This window comes from Carassius auratus, unplaced genomic scaffold (genome assembly GCF_003368295.1).
Source record: "Carassius auratus strain Wakin unplaced genomic scaffold, ASM336829v1 scaf_tig00000254, whole genome shotgun sequence".
Classification (NCBI taxonomy): domain Eukaryota; kingdom Metazoa; phylum Chordata; class Actinopteri; order Cypriniformes; family Cyprinidae; genus Carassius; species Carassius auratus.
This window is the reverse complement of record NW_020523286.1, coordinates 250,118-270,954: the sequence shown is the minus strand read 5'-3', so window position 1 is coordinate 270,954 and position 20,837 is coordinate 250,118. Positions and strand designations below refer to the sequence as shown.

General features: G+C 37.1%; 1 protein-coding gene across 4 annotated transcripts in view; it reads right to left on the bottom strand.

Moving 5' to 3' along the window:
- Positions 1-6,993: 6,993 nt before the first annotated feature.
- The window catches only part of pax7b (paired box 7b), a 49,448-nt gene continuing 35,604 nt past the window's right edge, over positions 6,994-20,837 (bottom strand). For all 4 annotated transcript variants that reach the window (XM_026241710.1, XM_026241709.1, XM_026241711.1 and 1 more), the window contains exons 8-9: positions 12,768-13,017; positions 6,994-9,005 (exon numbers count right to left, since the gene is read on the bottom strand). In XM_026241710.1, the coding sequence (XP_026097495.1) occupies positions 8,890-9,005; positions 12,768-13,017 (366 nt within the window). In that variant the 3' untranslated portion in view covers positions 6,994-8,889. The remainder of the gene's footprint in view (positions 9,006-12,767; positions 13,018-20,837) is intronic.

The following is a 20,837-nucleotide window of genomic DNA, read 5'->3' as shown; positions in this document are numbered from 1 at the left end:
AGGCCTCCGAATGCTCTGAAATACTTGATTCTGATTGGTCAATCGTGACATTCAGTGGTCGGATTGATATTTGCTACAATTTTCCGTGTTTCATGGCAACTTTGTATTGACTGCTACAGGACCGCAATACAGGCAAATAAAGAAAGATACACTGTAGCACCTATCACTGCATCCACAAATAATAAAGGTTAATCTTTTAAATGCTAAACAAGTAAGCCTTCAGTAGTATTTATATTTGTAATAATTCATGTTCTTAAGATTACTTGTAAGCCTCTATTCTTTATCTAATATTTACACAATCAAAGCTTGTGAGAACATCACAACAATGTGGCTCAGCAAGAAATGTGAAATGAAGATCTATGCAAAATAAAACCATACTTAAGACTCTTCATCTCTCCAGACTGCAGGCTTTACACGGCGTATGGGACCTCTTGTCGTAATTATTCTTCCTTCCATTCAAACTTGTCCTCCACAAAAAGACAAACACACTCATGCGGCTTGGAAAACTGTCGTTGCACATATTGTAAATTGCATGAAGATGTGGCAACTGGCCTCAGTGTCCAAGAGCCTGTTGGTGCTACATACAATACTGTCCCTCCAGCCTGAATGCAAAGAAAGACAAGCCTTCGGTTAACAGAGAAAGATTCCTTGCACTGGGAAAGGCTTACTGGCACAGCACAAGCACCTTTTATTACCGTCATAATTAATGACCCGCAGTGCCGCAGATCTGAAAAGAAGAATCTTTCCTTTAAGGGAATTAAAAAGAGCAAAATGGCGGCCAAAAAGAGCTCAATTAATAACAAAGTGGGCACAGCTCTGGGACAACACAAACAAGGCAAAACATCAGTCAAACGCACAGACAAGTTGGATAAACAAATGCTTGATTCATTTCTGCAGCCCGATGGGACTACTGATTAAATTAGAAAGCTGGAGAAGCGACAATCAACATGCTGGAGGATAAACAATGCGAGTGTGCTGTAGAGGGGAAAACAAAATGAAACACAGAAACAGTCAGTGACGTTTGACACAGTTCTAGATCCTCAGCTGGGTCAGCACTAAACAGATCACAAAAATGTGTGTGTATATATATATATATATATATATATATATATATATATATAGTCATTTTTTTAAATGAAATAAATCATTTTAAAACAATGTATTTTATATTTTAAAGTTTCTTAATTTGAGTTGTACTAATTTTTCCAATTTAAATCAATCTAAAGAAGTGCAAATAGGTTTTCTGTAAGCGGTAGGTTTAGGGTTAGGGTTGGGTTAAGGGATAGAAAATATCCTTTGGAAAGTATAAAAGTAATGGAAGTCTATGGAAAGTCCCCAAAATTCACAGAAACAAACACTGAAGAACTCATGCTGGGCTGTTCTGAGCCTCTCTTTTATCAAGTTTGCAAAGTCAGTTTTCACATAATATGAAGGTCATGACTGAATCTGCACTGGTCTTGGTAGGACATAATGGCAACAGAACTGTAAATTGTTTTTTGGGGAGGGTTGGTTAAGGTGAGGGAAATTACCATTGAGCACTGGTAACACAGTCAGGGACACTGACGAATAGAATAGATTTTCCATCTCAGTATGTCACATTAGATTTTCGGAGGTGCACGGTGGCAGGTACATGTGATTAGTAACATTTTACCAATGTAATGAACATTTTAGTTCATCCATCTTGCAGCTCAGGAATGCAAAAAGATCCACCTGCCTAATGTGAATGGAGAAGAGAAGAGGAACAATTTTGAGATTTTTTTGAAGGTTCAGTATCAACTTTTGTTGTTCATTGCTTTATGTTAATCATAGTTGTCTTTATTACATCATGCAGTTAAGACTCTCTTTCTTCTTTATATGCATTGACTACTTGACATCAATGGGAGGATTGAAAAACATTTACAAAAATATACAATACACTTCTTTTTTTCCACATGCACATGTTAAAGTAAAAACTAAAATTGAATTTCCACAGGAGTCCATCAAAAACATGGCTCGGCTGAAATTGAAGGTCACAAAGCCCTGTTTTTAATACCTTGTTTCTGATATGCCGCAGCGCTGTGTTCTCCTTTGGTCTCTTTAGCCTTCTGGTTCTTGAGTTGAGGTGGTCAGGGGCTAAGCCTCCAGCGGGAGGACGTCTGCATTCCTCCAGCTCCCAGCAGCCCTGTTCTTCTCTCGCCCTCTTTGTGGCTCACAGTGTGCTGGGGTTAGGAGACTGCCGCCTGAGCTGGCCAGAGCCCAGAGCTGCCGCCTCAAACAACTTCAATGTTAATTTCCCTTTCATCTTGTGTGTGAAATTGCTGCTGGTGTGGAGCTGACCTCCAGCATTATGAGGTCAAGTGTTGAAATCTGATGTGCGCCTCTCAGGCAGACAATGCACAGAGATAGATAGAGGGATGGGAGGGGAGGTAAGGAAGGGAAAAGTCTTTAAGTTCTCTCCTAGCATTGTTAAGGTCTTCTCTAGGCATAAACAAGCCTTCACATGTGTGCTGAGAGGAAGAGAGAGAGCAAATCCACAAGACCCTCCATCATTCCAGCTCGACAACTGCTGCTCTTCTCCTTTTCCAATATACAGAACTGTGTGAGGAGCAAAGCTATCTCGGAAAAGGTCAACAAGGCCATATGTAGTAGGTGAAGTGGTGTTGTAATATATGTTTCAATTTGCTTGAAGCAGAAATACTGTCATACCTTACTGAAGCGCACTCATTTTGTTTTGGGGTGATCACTATATGGCTATTTGCCTTAAGTTATATTTTACATTATAATAAATATACATATAATTTTAATAAATAGGAATATATGTTTAAATATAAATCCCTATATCTCAGAAGCCTATTGTCTATTTATGTTCTATGCATATCCACCTAAAAATATTATTTAAATGTTTCTATGTATAAGCATTTTCATATATAATGTTTAAGAAATATAATATAATATAATATAATATAATATAATATAATATAATATAATATAATCTATCTATCTATCTATCTATCTATCTATCTATCTATCTATCTATCTATCTATCTATCTATCTATCTATCCATTTATCTATCTATCTATATGTGTGTGTGTATACACATACATATCGTTTTTAATAACTATATCATATAATATAATCTCAGAAGCCTATTGTCTATTTATGTCAATGCATATTCACCTACATTATATTGTTAAAATGTTATAGTATGTTAAGCATTTTTATATGTATATATAATGTTTAAGAAATAAACCCAATAATTCTATGTGTTATGATAGAAATAATGTTTCCTGAGCCTGTATTTGAAATATTTGCATATCTAGCACCTGGTCATTGGCATGCATCTCTCCCATCATCCTCAGAGGCTGCGCTCACCTCTGAATTACATGCCTCGTTCTTTTCTACCACCTGCAATTCACCATAACTTTCCAAACGAAATGTACAAGTTAACATCTTTTCTTCTAAAGATATTCCTAATCATAAATAAATGCAATCTCTGGCAAAGAACAGAGTGGAGGGAGAGAGAGAAACATCTGAGCAGATAACCATTCGATATGATTCCCATGATAAGACTCAGTAATTTGGCTTTTAGAGATAACTCCAGGGGCTGTCAGGCTGAACGGCAGCAATTTACTGTTTGTTTTATTTTTCCCCTATCCCTTTTTTACACATTTTTATCTTGCCTGTTGAAGGGCTTTTCATCTTAGATGATTTCCACTCTTTTTTTCTGTGTTTGCCCCAGAAGGTGAGATCAGAAGGAGGCAGACTGGCATGTTTTAAAGCTATGGACAAAATACAAATATTTGAGAATGTATTTCATGGTAATTATGTCAGGTTTCATGGCCTGAGCTGTGCACCGAGGCGCTGCCTGAATGCCTTAATTTGTATAGAAATTGTAATCATTTGTTCATTTCAAGGTGAAAATTGCATTTTTTAATTTAAACTGTATCCTGCGTGATAGGCTATTATCTAGAAAAAATTGTCTTTGTGTATGAGAGTCTATACCCAGGCGTCACGCTTTGTTAAGAGCTGACTGCTTTCAGAAAGAAGGTTTATGTATGTATCTCTCCACAGAATGCAGCAGCGCCTGCTCATTATTTTTTTATTCTGTAGTTTTTCGCCTCCATTTTGGATTATTATATGAATAAGTCCGCAAGCTGACTGTAGATTTCGCAAGCAACCTGTAAACAGGCCCCGCGACTTATCTCTTGGATTTATACCTGCATGTTCACCTTGAAATCCCGCCTTTTTTCCTCAGTGAGGTGAGATGGCACGGAGGACGCGAAAAAATAGACGACGGGCGACATTAAAGAGAGATACGAATGAGACATATCGGTAGGAAAAAAAAATGTTGACTGCACCGAGACTTTTTTTTCAATAGGGTGCATTGATAGCCTTTTAGACTGAGTGGGGTTAAAACGACTCCCAGCTCTCTCACAGCTTAATTTGGCAGTGATGCTGGAGTGTGGAGATTAGAGTCTTGGGGCAAGGAGGGGCACACCGAAGCTTGGTTGAGGGATGCCAGGGTTACTAAGGGGGACTATAATCTTGTATTAGGTGCCTGGAGACAGCAAATGAAAGACTGGGTTTAAAAAGGGAAACTTCGTGTGAATTGCGAGGAGAAATAAAATTGTCTTACCCTATTGACATCTGTACTTAAAAAAAAAAAAATCCATTTTAGATGAGTATAATGCTTCGCTGATGCAGCAGGCTATATGTCGAACAATGGAGTCTGTCAAAGGGATACATTCTTCTCTCTGTAACAATCTTCTGCTAAGCGCTCTACTTACCGATCCGGGTTATTAGGCAATCATGCGATCTGTCGGTGTAAGCTGATTGTAGGAATGTGGAATCCCTTCGGTGAAGATCAGACACCCGGGCTCAGGTACATAATGTATCCTGGAATAATTATGGGATTTAAGGAGATGTTAGGCTTTGTAAGTGCTTTCTTTGTTACGTTTTCGAGAGGTTGACACCGCAGAGTTTCTAAAACATAATAATAACAGTCAAAGGAGGGGACGGGGGTGTCGTGGTGAATTCTTCAGACATGTTTTAATCAGTCTGTACCTCGTGGCATGTTCCTACCTCCAAGTAACAAGGTGTGAGTGACCCAAAATACTTATTATCATTAAAGCACCACGTACCAGACATTCTTTAAATTTCCCCTCACTGCAGAGTCACTTCCTTCATTTGATTGTTGATAGTGGTTATTTATCCATCTATTTATTTAACCTATTTAGTCACCTAGGCTATTTTTTATTCTAATTTTAAATTATATATTTATTAAATTTAGTTATTGGATTTTTCTGTGTTCATAATAATATTTGGAAAATAATGCGGCATGATTGAGGTGTCCTCAATGTACTGTGGTCATAAAATGTAATTTCAAACATGTCCAATGTTACTTGAATTTGTTTACTGTTGAAACAGTTTAGTTTCATTTCATCTTAGCCACAGAAATTGTCTGTGAGGTTAAAAACACTGTTGAGAAACGTGGAATAAGGAGCCATTGAGGCAAACATTAAAAGTAAACCCAGAATCCATAAATGTGTTCATATATTCCGTCTCTCAATGTAAAATTTGGGAGATTTGTTTTTCTTCGAGACCATTATTCAGAGACCATCACTTTTTTTCTTAAAGCATATGGAGCCAAAAGCCATATTTTATATTATAATTATATTGCAATTATATTGCAAATTTTAATTTGTTTAACAAATAATCTAATATAATGTAATGTTATTTATACATTAAGGCCTATTAATAAAAATATAATATTTCATGTATTATTTTTTAATAAAGATAAGCATATTAAATAAATATCATGTATGTATGACAAATTGTTATGCATCAAATACAGATTAGATTATCAGCAAAAATATCAATGTAGTATAGTATAAAATATAGGCCTATAGTCCAAATATAATAAATGTGTCTTCAGTGTTTCATTCTTTCTTTCCGTATCACATACACAAATTTCCTTAAATGTATTTTTCTATAACAATAAATATATCTAAATAATATACAGTATAATAAATTAATACCCCCCAAAAAAATGTTTAGCATCTATGACTGTCAAAGGACAAATAACTGTCATAACCATCCAAGCAGCAAATTTGACTGTTTATGAGATCATCCCAGCAGCTGCTCCCCTGACCGTAATATTGGAAATATCTGAAATGATATTTTATGAAATCACATTGAGGACAGCTGAATCATAAAGAGGATTCGTCAGTGCAAAATCACATTCCAGATAGATTCCCTCACTGCGTGAATGTGTTGAATAAACCCAGATGGTGGCACTAAAACTGGTTTACAATGTAAGTTCCTTTAAAGATCTTAATTAAACACTGAGAGTTAATCCATCATCAGAGAGGTGCTCGTTTTGAGGGGAGGTACAACGAACGCCTGCATCTTGGGCAGTTAATGCCATTACACATTGGCGGGTATTCAGTGCCCAGCCTTCAGTGCCCCCATAAGAAACGCAGTCAATTCCCTCAGGCCCTGCAGCTCTTCTGTGAATGCAGTGCTCTGAGAGTCTCTGTTGTGACGCTGTCTGCAACACTTCACTCTATTCACTTCCAGCGCAACTCAATTAGGAAACTGATATTTTTAGTATCTGAAATCACCACAACTGTCATGATGCTCTCGACTTCAAAGTGGCTATAAAAATACAGCATTGTTAAGATGGGGATTAAATCATGATTCTAGTTGACAGCAACATCAAAGCAATGAAAAGAGTGTACATGTATATGATAAATGCCAATAGATTTTCATGTTTTAAGTATTGCAGAAAATCAGCATTTCAGATTAAAAAGCGCCTCTTAAATTTAGTACTAGATTGTAAAGCAGGCCTACATGATACTTCTTCTGGCCATATATATCATCACTGAGTCAACTATTAAATGCGTAATAAAATGTTTAAATAGAAAACATATTTTAGCATATATGCCCCATGAGCATATATTTGATTGCATGATTCATATAGTGGGTGTTGAGAAAGAAAGAAGCAATCTGTGTTTCTTTGTCCACTTTTTTGAGCTTTAATCCATAACAGATATGCCAGTGCTACAGTAAAGACACCAACAGGCTGAAGGTAGTAAATGCCAATACAAGTTCCCACTACGCTAGTATTTCATACAGCTGAATAAATTATGCCATGAGAATATACACACATGCTGAACGGAAATATATCAAAGAAAATTACATATGCGCAAAAAGTTAAGCAATGAAAGAATAAAGAGCAACTGAGGTTGAAAGGAGATTTGGGAAAGGTGTATCGCCCAGTCGGATAGTGCTTCAAATATCCCAAAGGTAGATTAATGCTTGCAGTAGAAATGAGTGCTACACACTAAAAACATGATTTTTTTTTTCTTCACATTTCTTTTTTGTCTTTTTCATTTACTACAAAATATTGTAAGTGTTAAAATGGAAATGTCCTCGGTCCTAAGTTGGCACATGGTCACGTGTTCATGTTTCAGTTATTTTCCTGAATATATATGGCATTTTAGGGCACACTGGAGCACAGTTTAGTTTCAGTTCATCTTAGCCACAGAAATTGTCTGTGAGGTTAAAAACACCGTTGAGAAACGTGGAATAAGGAGCCATTGAGGCAAACATTAAATGTAAACACAGAATCCATAAATGTGTTCATGTATTGCATCTCTCAATGTAAAATTTGGGAGATTTTTTCTTCTTCAAGACAATTATTCAGAGACCATCACACTTTTTAACTATGTAAATGGAATAAGACTTACAGTAAAAGTCCACTTCTCTCAACAAACTGTGAAAAATCTGATTCCCATTCTACAGTTCATTTTTGATCACAGAGACAAATTAATTTCCTCATGAATAAAAAAGTGCTACCAATTTAGTACATCCTCTTCCAAACGTCTGAAACATAAATTCACAAATCGTCCTTCGGCCATTCAGTGGCTAATATCTGATATCGTAATCTATACTTTCCATGAATAGAAAAGAAGCATATGGGAAAGTATATCAAAAGCCATAGAATGCTAAAATCTGAATTTTCCCAAAAGGGCTCATTATAATGGTAATTATAGTGACCACAGACAAGAATTAGCCGGTGTTCATTGCAAAAAAAAAAAAAAAACACAAAAATGAAACCAATGTCTTTTGGTCATCATATTTCAAACCAGTGTATGATTTTAAGACAAAGTCATCATAAATAACACTGATAACCCTACAACACTTTCCACCCATAGAGAGCAGGTCACAGACTGCTTTTTTGCCCCATATCAAGGCTCCACCAACCCAGATGAAACACATTGACTAGCCCAGGTTTTGTGGAATGGCAGCATCTCTCTGTGTATGTCCATCAGAAATGTAATGTTACAAAGCAAGGCCCTGTGGTTAAAATAGTAACAGGAACTAAACATGAAAAGAATACAAATGAAACATGTAAACAAAGAGTAATTACAATAGTAAATGCAACAGCAATAGGAACAACCACATTTATAATAACAAATATAATTATAATACCATCGTTTTCTATAAACAACATGGTCCGAACAGTTTGGAATGGGCAAACGGCTGCAGCTGTAGCCTATGTGTGCTTCTACTGGATGCCGTCGGGCACGGCTTTAGTGATTTGGGCTCAGACAATTGATGCTCATTTTCCCTCGGCTTCTTTCTGAAGCCCTGAAAGGGTCTCTTTGTTGTGAAAGAGAGAAAGGATCGGGATGAGTAAGGAGATGTGGCACAATAGTGTCTGTTTTTATATGGAATGGCTTTTGTATTCACGCTGCTATAGGTAGAAAGTCTAAGACTGCACGTGATTTTTTTATCTTCTTTTGGTCTCGTTCACTCCTAGTCAGATGGACCATGTGTGGATGCTGCAGAAAGAATGATGGGATGCTGGTGAAACAGATGAGGGATGTTCAGTTCGAGATGCATCAATAAGCCTGTCCCGTCTCCACCTGTAGCAGTCCGAGCACAGCCGAGTGCTCGCCGAGCTTCATCCTTCTCTGTGTGGAGAGGCTCACATTCTTAGCCAGGTAATCCACCGCAGCTACACAAAAAGATGAAAAACAATTCATTCATTTCTCAGTGATATGAAAATAATATGCAACAGTGGCAATTTTGCCTGGATCTGTGAAGTTCATGCACTTCATACAGACAGTTACTTGAACACACCAGTTCAACAGTAAATATGTCAGATTTGTTTTCTGATCTCATAAAAAAATTACATTTGTGATAATATAATATATTTTACGACATAATTGGCATATTTTGTATAAAATTATAATATTTTTGTTTTATATATATATATATATATATATACACACACATCAGAAATGCTACAAAGCAAGGCCTTGTGGTTAAAATAGAAACTAAACATGAGCAAAATAAAATGAAACATGTAAACAAAGAGTAATCACAATTGCAAATAAGAACAACCACACTTATAATTATGTACATGTGTTCATACAGCCAATTACTTAAATACACGTATTCTATAATGAACAAGTACATTTTTATTTTTTTTATTTTTTTATTTTTTTGCGGCACTTAAAGGGTTGGTTCTCCCAAAAATTTAAATTACGTCATCAATAATGCACCCTCATGTCGTTCCAAACCCGTGAGACCTTCGTTCATCTTCGGAGCACAGTTTAAGATATTTTAGATTTAGTCCGAGAGCTCTCAGTCCCTCCATTGAAATTGTATGTACGATGCAGCTGACGTATGATGCTGATGACGTGTTTTCTGGTGTGCCCAATAACCGGTAATAACTTCGGTGCTTCATCAAATTCTAACTGACTCTCTGATGTCAGATGGACTACTTTGATGATGTTTTTCTTCCCTTTCTGGACATGGACAGTAGACCGTACACACAGCTTCAATGGAGGAACTGAGAGATCTCGAACTAAATCTAAAATATCTTAAACTGTGTTCTGAAGATGAACGGAGGTCTCACGGGTTTGGAACAACAAAAGGGTGAGTCATTAATGACATAATTTTCATTTTTGGGTGAACTAACCCTTTAAAATAAAAAAAGGTCTTGGTGATATAACAGACTGGTCTCAATCAACTTAGGCAATCTCATTTGTCATTGGTCCGGATAAGCATACTACTTTGGTTTTAGTTTTGGGTTGAGTTTCAGAGCAGACACTTCACATCACTGTGAGCTTTCATAAACATGCCACTGATTCTAGAGTCTCAGAGCACCTGTTCCCCACAGTCTCTCACTCCTGTCATAGCGAGTATTCCTCAGCACATTCCTCATTATGTCTGTCATCCTCTTCTCAAAATTCCACACTTCCCATCAAACAACATTCTATTGTGACACACCAATCTTTTCCATCCATCCATCTTCCTAAAAAAGCCTCCCAAATTGGCATAAACAAGATTTAAATACATAAATGAATACAGGCCTTTTTAAAGTTCTTTTGAACACAATCAGTTGGGGAAGAAAAGTTGAAGCTAAAACTTTTTCAGCTGTACTGAGTAGATTTAGATAATGAGTCCACTCGATTTTCTACGCCTGAGAAAACTGTTACTGTTGATCGAGATATGCATCTGTACGTCTGCGCAAAATACAATAGAGAAAGAGAAGAGAGACGGCAGAAAGAGTGGTGAGATTCCCACCAGATAGGTGTAGCACACAAAACGGTGTGACTAACACAGCACCTGAGGGCAAGGCTCCTATTGGATTGATCTGGAGTCTGGCTTCGCTGGGAGATCTTTATCAGGAGCACGTGTCGACTCTATCCCGCGGGCTGATCCAGGGTCAGAGGGCACCCAGAGTCCCGCTCGCAACCCAGGACCTCAGCATTGATCTGCCTCCCATCTCACACTGTTTCAATTTAAATACATGAGCTTAAGACATTAAGGACATTTGATTGGAGGAAAAAGACAGCGAATTGCGTTTGGGGTTGCAAGGACAAACCAAGGACAGGACAGAAGTGGTGCGGCGCAAAAAAACTGGGGAAGCTCCAATTAACCTCTCTAGCCACAGAAAAGGCCTCCCTCGCTGAGTCCAACTGGAATTGGTTTGCTTATTAAGTTAGCACTGCGCTAGCTCTACCCTTCAGGTAATTATTTGCATAGACGTTTCCCACCCCCATCCTCAAAGCCGAAATGGAAAATATGGAAGTGGAAACAGTCAAGCGGAGGAGGTTAAACCTCCGGGCTTTGCGTTTAGAAACTGACAGGATTGAGTATTCGCTACTTGAGTGTTTCTGGAGTTGGCATTGCGACCACAGCCACTCCTTTTCCGACAAGCGGTAAACACAGTGATCATCTGATCAAAACGTCAACAGTAATGACAAAACGCATCAAGAAGGAGACGTCTACAGTTAATGGATATAAAAAAGGCGAGCATTAGCGCGCTGGCATTAGCTGCTGGCATGTCAAGAGCCTCTGATGTTGTTTGGTCGGAGGCCCTTTGATTACCCCAGTCGAGGAGGTGTTATTTGAACCTCTCCTTCCTTTATTCATCATTAGCTGAAGTGTTGAGGCGGGGCAGAGTGAGGGTGCGTGCGGACGGTGCCAGACATCTGTCAGTGTGACAGTAAGCGCGGCACGTTAGCGTCTGTAAGCAAGAGCAAAAAGGAAGCTGTCAGGGAACGGCGGCACGTACGGTAGCAGCCGCATACCTGTGGGTGGGCTAGCTGTCTGTACAGGAGACACTGGTGCTGACAGCTAGCAGAGAGAGTAATCACAGCTCATTTAACCTCTCTCCCTCAGGAAGCCTTTCTCTCCTGTCAGCACCGTTTACTCCTTAAATCCCGCTCAGACTGAATCTCTGCCTTCCCTAAGAGGAGCAGTGAATCTGCTCTCTGACACTCATGGTCACAGCCAACACACGCAAACACACGCACCTCTACAAAGTGTGCCCTTAAGCTGTCTCCCGAATTTCAATGAAATATTAGACGGGTGATTTCGCACCACGGGGAGTACTTAAAAGAAATAGTTCCCTCAAACGTTAGGATTTGGTACCAAACTCAACTAAAAGAACTACTAAATTGTAAATCAAATAATGAATTGTAAATCATATAATGAATAACTTGGTACTCGTTTCAGTGTGATAGAAAGCAATGCCACAAAAAGTAGATGTTTCTGTGTAATTGTTTGAGAAATTTACTAGCAGTTTCTAAATAAAAACTGAGTCCCACTTTATTTTAACTGGCCTTACACTCTAAAACATAAAGGTGCTTCACGATGCCATAGAAGAACCTTTATTGTCTAAATGGTCCCATAAAGAACCTTTAACATCTGCAGAACCTTTCTGTTTCACAAAAGGTTCTTTCTGCTGAAAGAAGATTCTTCAGATTATAAAATGTTGAGAAAGAGATGGTTCTTTAAAGAACCTTGGCTGAATGCTGCTTTGCGGAACCAAAAAAATATGGGATATAGTGCATTATAGTGCACAAGTTGTATAGAGATCTTCATTACATAGAGAAAAAAAGTGTTCTGGATATTCAACTAAAAATTCATATTTGGCATACCATAGAAGAACGAAAGACACTGTTTATAGAAACAGAGGGATGAAATGGCCATGACCTTTTACATGACCTTTTTAAATGAACTACTTTTATGAAAGTTCTGGTTTCTACAATTAATATAACAGTTGTTAAGGGAATGTCTTGTTTTAGCTATTCTTTTAAACATTTTAAATAATTTTAAGTCGTCTTGAGGTCCCCTTTGAGAAGTTTGCTGCGGTCCCCTGGTATATATGTATATGCAGCTTTAGTCTGATGGGTTTGTCGGAGTTAATGCAACAAAAAAGTAATTAATTTTCACTATAAGTGAAGAGAGTAGACGCACTTACTCTGGCCATACTGACTGTACTGGTAGCCTGCAGTGACGGGGTCCACGCTGTAGCTGGTGGTGCTGTACGTAGGGGGGCAGTAGGATTGGGAGGAGGGTAGGCTGTCAGCGGTCTTGATAGGCTCAGAGCGATGGCTGCAGCTGGCTGAGATGGGGTTGGAGGCCTCCAGGCCACTGTGCAGGGGGGAGATGGAGAAGTCATGCTGGGGCTGAGAGGCCATGGCGCTAGGGTTGCTGAGGATGCTCATCACCTGGTGGATAGAAAGGAGCAAGTGTCAGGATCAGCAAAAAGATATGGAAACCACTTCATCATAGGCAGTAAATCGGTTTCCTGATTCATTTTTGGTCACTGCATGTCACGTAAAATTCAAGGCCTCATCCTTGATAGGGGTTAAACATCTTTACACTGACCTCTTTCCTGCATCCCAAGGGAGCATTTACTAGGCTAAAAACAGTGTGAGGGTAAACAACGGACACAGCGCAGAGCCGGGTGGTAGAGAGGGTGTTCAGAGAGTGCCAGGGTTGTCTGTCCTGAGGCTTTTCTTCATAACAAGCTCCCAGGGAGAATTTAATCTGGAGCCTTCAGCCATCCCAGAGTCTCATCCCTCATGAATGATTAAAATAATAAACACTCATATTAGATGCCCCCAGAGATTGGAAGATTAGACACTCTACAAGGTCTGCCCTTGTTTTGTGTAATACTGTTTATAGCAAATGTAACCGAGTAAACTCTGGAAAATGAATATTAATAGTAATATTTAAATATATATATTACTGGTAAAAAACATTTTTGGAATCATTATGATTTTATTGAAAGAAGTCTCTTAGACTAGGCCTACTTTTTATTTTAATATGTGCTTAAATGTAATGTATTGTCGGAATCCATTCTCTCTGGACTTCAGGGTCTAATTTGCTGATCTGCTGATTTTTTTTTTACTTTGCTGATCAATGTTGAAGACAGATGTACTGCTTAATGATGCACAATAAAATATTCAGTTTACAAATATTACTAAATTTTTATTTCACATTGTATCTAAAGTAAAAATGAAATAAAACCTAATTAAAAATATTCTAATGATTTTTTTCATAGTTTTTTCATAGAAATCTGTACATAAAGCCATCTGTACACAAATTCAAAAGAAAGCAAAAAATAAAAGAATAAAATAAAATATATAATTTACCTATGTATACACATAAATTACACATGTATACACAATAAAAAAACTATTAATAATAACTAAAACATTGTATAAGTGATAGGTTAAAGTCAGAGTCATTCAACGCTGTTTCAAAACCAGTGTGAAACAACCGGATAGAAGGGGTGGAGGCAGAGTAAAAAAAAAAAAGTGTGTGAAAGGAGAAAAAGAGGGTCAGAGACGCTGCATGCAGAGGTTGCTCTGCCTGCCACATGCTCCCCATCCACAGACTGAAACAAAGCATCCTCCTGAACATCAGGTTCACGTTGTGGCTCGCTACGCCCCGCTGCCCTTTGGCCGTCTCAGGACCCAACCTGCTAAACCAATTAGCCCATCATAGAGCTGCTGCGAGCAAAATCAAGCCCACATGCACCACTCAAAACAACATCCATGGGCTATTTGTTGAAGTCTGATACAACCCAGGAGATGACAGAGGACTTCTAAATGATCAGCTGCATGTTGGGAAATAAATCAACTTACTAAAAGGCATCGGCCCACCAGTGTGCATACATTCTCAGACGCATGGCCTAAACAGATAAATGAATTTAGACCAATATCCTCCCGAAGCTTCCAGGAAAATATGCAGCTCCTAAAACATATTAAATACATAAAAGGCCACTTGAAATGGAGCATGCTGGACTTTACGAGTGCGGAAAGTCCCTCTTCTCATGTGATATATGATATAAGCAGACCAGGCAGACTTCCTGTGATGAAGGTGGTGGAGTGAGAGAGGGAAATGTGTTAATTAATGGGGCAGCACACAGTGGGCTGTCACGCCGCTGAGTGCTGGTGTATGACCCTGGACACGGGGCGATGGGTCAGGGGCAAGCCGCCTGCCCGACAGGGACTGAATGGGCAGCTGGAGGGGAGACAGATTTAACAGGCGCTTAATTGAGGTCTGATTATATTCAGCTCTAGCCGTTAAATGAAATGCCCCTCAAAGGACTGTATGCAGCACTATTGTGTTGAATGCATGGCATATTAATATTGGCATGAACTGAAATTCATCTGTTTCCTTTATGCACATTATTGATGAACAATTCACCTGTGCTTACATTTAATTTAAAAAAAAAATGTTTGACCTCAAAAAATGTTTGACTTCATAATTCTGATGATGTATGCAAGACTTCTCCAATCACTTTGTTTGTATAAACTCCGCCCCTTTCTTACAATACACTGCAAGCTCCCATTCAGATTTACCTCCATCTAATCAACAACTGACGGATAGACCAAAGTCACTGCCTTACATTTGGACTTTTTTAAGAATACTTTTTACTCTATAATATATGACACAATACAGAAAAGTTGCTATTTCCATTTAATCGTGACTTTAAATAGCAAAGTATTAAAGATGTTAGACAGCATAAGACAAACACTGCTGTCTGACCGGCACCATGTGCAGCATATATTCACAATACACATTGTTTCAAAGCAGCTGTATTAGCCACAGATGAGTGTATCAAAGTAATGTCCATATGGCAGTAATAAAATAGTTATGGTTAGATAACATTATGTATTCAGTTAAGCTGACAAATCAAATGTATAAGGAAGCAGTGTGATTACAATATAAGGGTAATTTTACCACGTAAGAATATTGTTTGACAATTTTGTATGTTGATCCAAAGTTAGCATCACTTGAAGTCTTTGCAGGATTTGATACATATGCATATTGTTTCAAATTTCATTGTGTTCATCACAACAAAACGCTTTATGTGACATTGGAAGACTTAGCCATATTTACCTTTTTATGCTCGAAAAATTACAAAAACGCCATCAAAGCACCACGGAGGTGCCCATACTGCATAAAGGCAATATATTCCAAGTCTTTTGAAATCATATAGTAGCTTTTACATTGCAAAATGTAATGTCTGAAATTGAATAACAAGAATTTCCTGCAAATCACAATGAAGTCATGAAATTCTGTAATCCTCTGTATTCCCCAAATGCTGACGTTTCACTGTAATATGAGGTAATTTGAGCTAATAGTATAGCTTGAGCCTATGTAAGTTCAGCATCTCCCCAGGAGTGGTGTTTTAATCAGATGAGCGGGGGACGCCGACACAAGGGGTGTCAGCCCAGAATGTGGGCAGAGAGCGCCGGGTGCTTGACACCTCCATTCAGCCCTGCGCTTAAGCAGCCTGTAGCCTGGGTGATGCCATTATTGTGCTGGAAGACAAATTATTCAAATCTTCAAATTTAGCATAACCTCATTGACATCAATTAAAGTGGCAAACGGAGAATATTCCAGCACGGTGAGAGGTAGAGCCTGGCTTTTTATCACGAGAGGCAGCACGTGGTGAGGCTATTGTCAGCTCAATCCTCTCGCCGCACAGCGCACCGCAGAGAGAGGCCTGCCTTAAACCGCAGCGCCCAGCCAGCTGTAATTAGGACATTCAACTTAAAGTGCACATGGAGCCACAACACAAACACAACAAACAGCAGGACGGCCTGTGAACTCTTTACATGGGCTACTGCACTCACAGTGGGACAACCGCAAAACAGAAGGGCTGAAACCATTTTAGAAAGGGCTCACATATCAGCCACAATTTTTGTCATGGGGATTCGCTGTGCTAAAGTTGAATAGTTTTTTGAAGAAAACAGAAGACACTTTTCTTAAGAGACTATAATAGTGGGAATGTTTCAGGATAAATGTAAGTTAAATGATAAGTATAAAAAAAAACACTGTTAGTCAGTTTTTAAATACATGTTTAAAAAAATTGGGGAAAGTAAAATGGGGAAAAAATTAAATTGGAGAAATAAATATTGAATTAAATCATTATCTATAATAAATAAATGATAAATGATTAGCTCAGAAAATAACATTGCCACTAATTATGTAAAGTAAAATAATTATAAGTTAAATGATTAGTATAGAAAATAACACTGTTACTCAGTTTGTACATTAAAAAAATATATATATACATATTATAACAAAATTGGGAAAAATTTAAAACTGGATAAATAAATAAAAAGATGAAATTATGTTCTAGTATAAATATTATCATAACATTGCCAATCAGTTTGTAAAAGAAAATTAATAAATAAAATGGGATAAAATGAAATAAATAAAATAGGGGAAAATAAAAATGGGAAGGGTAATGAAATTTAACAAATTGAAAAAAAATTCGAATAAAATTAAATAGATATAGAATAGACATAGAAAATAGAAAAATAGAATCAAATAAAATCTTAAATTTAACCCATAGATTTTAAGAAACTATCAAAGTACTTTTTCATATTAGTTTCAAAGCATCAGAGTTAAGTAAAATATGGTTTGCAGAAAATGGTTCCTAAATCACTATAATTTTTAGGAATCTCTTAAATTGTGTACATAAACTTTTAATATAAGCCTAAGATTCTGTTAAAGGGCAACATATATAAGCTCTCTTAACCTTGCCTGCAGTTAGAAACCAAGACTACAACCGAGTAGAGTCCACAGCCCAGTCGGATGCAGACTTGTAATCTATTATTTCCTTCCATACTACCATTGCGAAGTAAAAATCAATATTCTTTCCACATGTGTAACCTTTTTGTATCTGATACGGCTGGTGGGAGGAAGCTGGAATATTTGCCAATCAATCTGGCTGACAAAACAACATCCCCGGGCAGTGCGACTCTCCAGGTCCACAAACACCAGAGGACAAATCCAGGGCGACCCACACCAGCACACAGTGCGAACACCCCGGCTGAGACACACTTAACTTTCTTGAGCCCTTTCAAAGTAACTCCCCACCCCCACAGCCCTCACCCCCCACCCCAGCCCAACTATTTCCTCTTTCTCTCTCTCTCTCTCTCTCTCTTTCATTCTGTGAAGCATCCCCCCAGTAGCTAGGCTTTCATTTGTTGTGGGTCTGTGTGAGAGCTGCTAGTGCAGATAATGCCAGGCAGGATCCAGTTTAAAGGACATAGCTGCAGGCGTTTCGCTCCTCTCCCTCTCTCGCTCCTTTTCACTTTCTGTCTCCCAACAGATAGATTACTTTATAAATAATAATAAAAAGTAATTAATTCTCTCAACTTCAGAGCCCTCTAGCCTGCAGCAGTGTAAATGTAAAACTGGAAATTGATACAATGTGCATCCTTTCAGATAAACAAACAGCGCAGTGGCAATAAAAAGGAAAGCTTTTCACACTACCATAATTTCCTTAACTGTCAAATTATATTTTTTGTCTGAGTAAATGTTTGACGTGACTTGGTTCTTTGTTGGATTTTGAACGAGGCTCATGCTTAACTGGAACAAAACTGAAATGCGATGACAGGAAAAAAACGAGAGGCTAATTCAACAAAACTGGAACTAAACACTTACACAGAAGATGGCTTAATAGCACTATTCTTTATTAATAATGTGATGTATCAATAATAATTATATCACGATACAATCTGCTGTCATATGGTGGATGAATATAAATTTAGAGGTTGTTGTATATTGTCAACGCCATGTCCCAGTGGTTACTATAGGCTTTGATACAACTTTGATATCACTCAACAACAACAGTATTAAAATATACATTTTGTTTTTAAACATTAATTACAACTTCAAAAAATAATTTGTAAGATGTACGAGAAAATACTATTTCAGTGTCCTTCAACATTTCAGATTTAATTCAGTGTTACTTGCCAATTCTTTGTAATTATTTGTGAAATTGAATAGCAATTTGTCAGTAACAATAGTTTCAAAGTAAATCCCACTCCATTTTTGTAACAACGGATGACTACAAATATGAATAAATATAATATAATTATATTTATTCATATTAATCAAACAATTAAATAATAAATAATTATAATCAGTCTATACATTTGATTATATAGTTTACTAATATAAAGCATATATAATACATATTACGTTTAAAATATAATAATATAAAAATATGTATTTTTTTTCTTCTATTTTTACAGACCAAGGAAACTGTTTCTTTGTAATTCTTTGTGACTTTTTTAGCAATTTCTCAGCAATTAAAAAATAAATAAATCCCATACCATTTTAGAAAAAATTATTGACTACAAATATTCATAAAAATAAAATATAATATTCATAAAAATAAAAATAATAATCAAACCAATTAGATAATTCATAATTATAATTAGTCTATGCATTTTATTATATATGATACTAATATAATTTATATATATATATATATATATATATATATATATATATATATATATATTACATTAATAAAATTGAATAATATAATATATAAATTCATCAGTTTTTCTTTTTTTACAGACAAAGGAAGCTGTTTTCTCATGCTGCCAAGTTTTGTCAATAGATTATAAGTTTTCTTTAAACCAAAATACACTCTTAAGAACAACCAGCGTTATGCTGTAGGTTTAACTGTTGGTGAATCCCCTGTAGAGAGCTATTATAGCATAAAAAGACACTCAAAAAAGACAGTCCCTGACAATACAGCCCAAAATCTGGCCTGTCCACCTGCTCTGAGAGAGAGAGCGAGAGAGAGAGAGAGAGAGAGAGAGAGAGAGAGAGAGAGAGAGAGCGCGCAGTAGGACAAATGTGGGTGGAGACTCCAGGAGGACAGTCTGTGTCTGTGGGCCAGCTAACTCACAATACACAAAATCTCTCTTTTACACACATCCACACTCAGCTTAATCTGTCCAATACTGGATTTGCTGGTGTGTAAGAGAGCGGCTCTCATTTCGCTGGAATATACACAAGCATGTTGGGAAAATGTCACCTGTGCAGGGAGCTGGAATTACAAGGGTTGATGTCACAAGGCTATCTGCACAGCTAAAGGTTACATGTCCAACCCTCAGCCCTCCAGTCCTAATATCATACTTACAGAGATCAGCTGCAGTAAATGAACTGAGTTAAGGGGGATAGATGCGGTGTGAATACACTACATACATAAAAAAAACAATGCTTCCAAAAAACGATATTGGATTTGGGGATTAGCAAACAGAGCACAATGTTCTCTTGAGTGACATGAGTATAAAAACACTCACCGACTTCAGCATTACATTTCAGGGGCAATATCTGATGCAATGTAGTCGTAATTAAAGAAGCGCTGCCATTCTTTGTCGGAAAGTCGCTTTTCAGAGAGAAGCCGTAATCCTCAAACACCCCAACACCCACAATGCCGGAATCAACTAGCAAACAATGTCAAGAGGCAAGATAGCAAACAGGAAAACACAAAAATGGAAATGTGGACATTTGAGCGTGGTAGTTCTTGAATGCTGTGTTGAGTGATGTAATTCCACACCGATCTGGGCAATACAACCATGACTCATGCTGAGATGTTCATTAGTTCCAAAAAAAGTGTGTCTTTCTGCACCACAAGTGACAACATACAGAATTGCAACAATCATTTAATGTAAATAATTAAAAATAATATACAAAATATACAAAATACAAATAATTATTAATAATAATTAATATAAAATTATAATATTATTTGTTATAATGTATTATTGATAATAAAAACAATTCTTTCAATTTACTCCCTCCCCAAATTCACACTTAAAAAATATATAGAAAAATATATACAATATAAATCACGAATAATAATAACAGCAAAATTATTATTATTATTATTAATAATAATTCTTTCAAGTTACTTACTTCTCAGATTCACACCATTGTACATTATCTTTCAAAAGTTAGAGTAAGAGCTGTAAAAAAAAAATTCAGTAAGATTTTATAAGAAGCCTCTCATCCTCAACAAGACTGATGACAGTAAAATTTTGAATATTATTACATTTTAAAATATACATTTTAATATAACTACAGTCCCCATTGTCACATGATTCCTCAGAAAACATAATAATTTGTTAATTTGCTAATTTTTTCTTTTTTTTTTTTGCTGCTTAATATTTTTATGGAAACCAGGTTACATTTTTTCAGGGTTTCAGGGATTTGA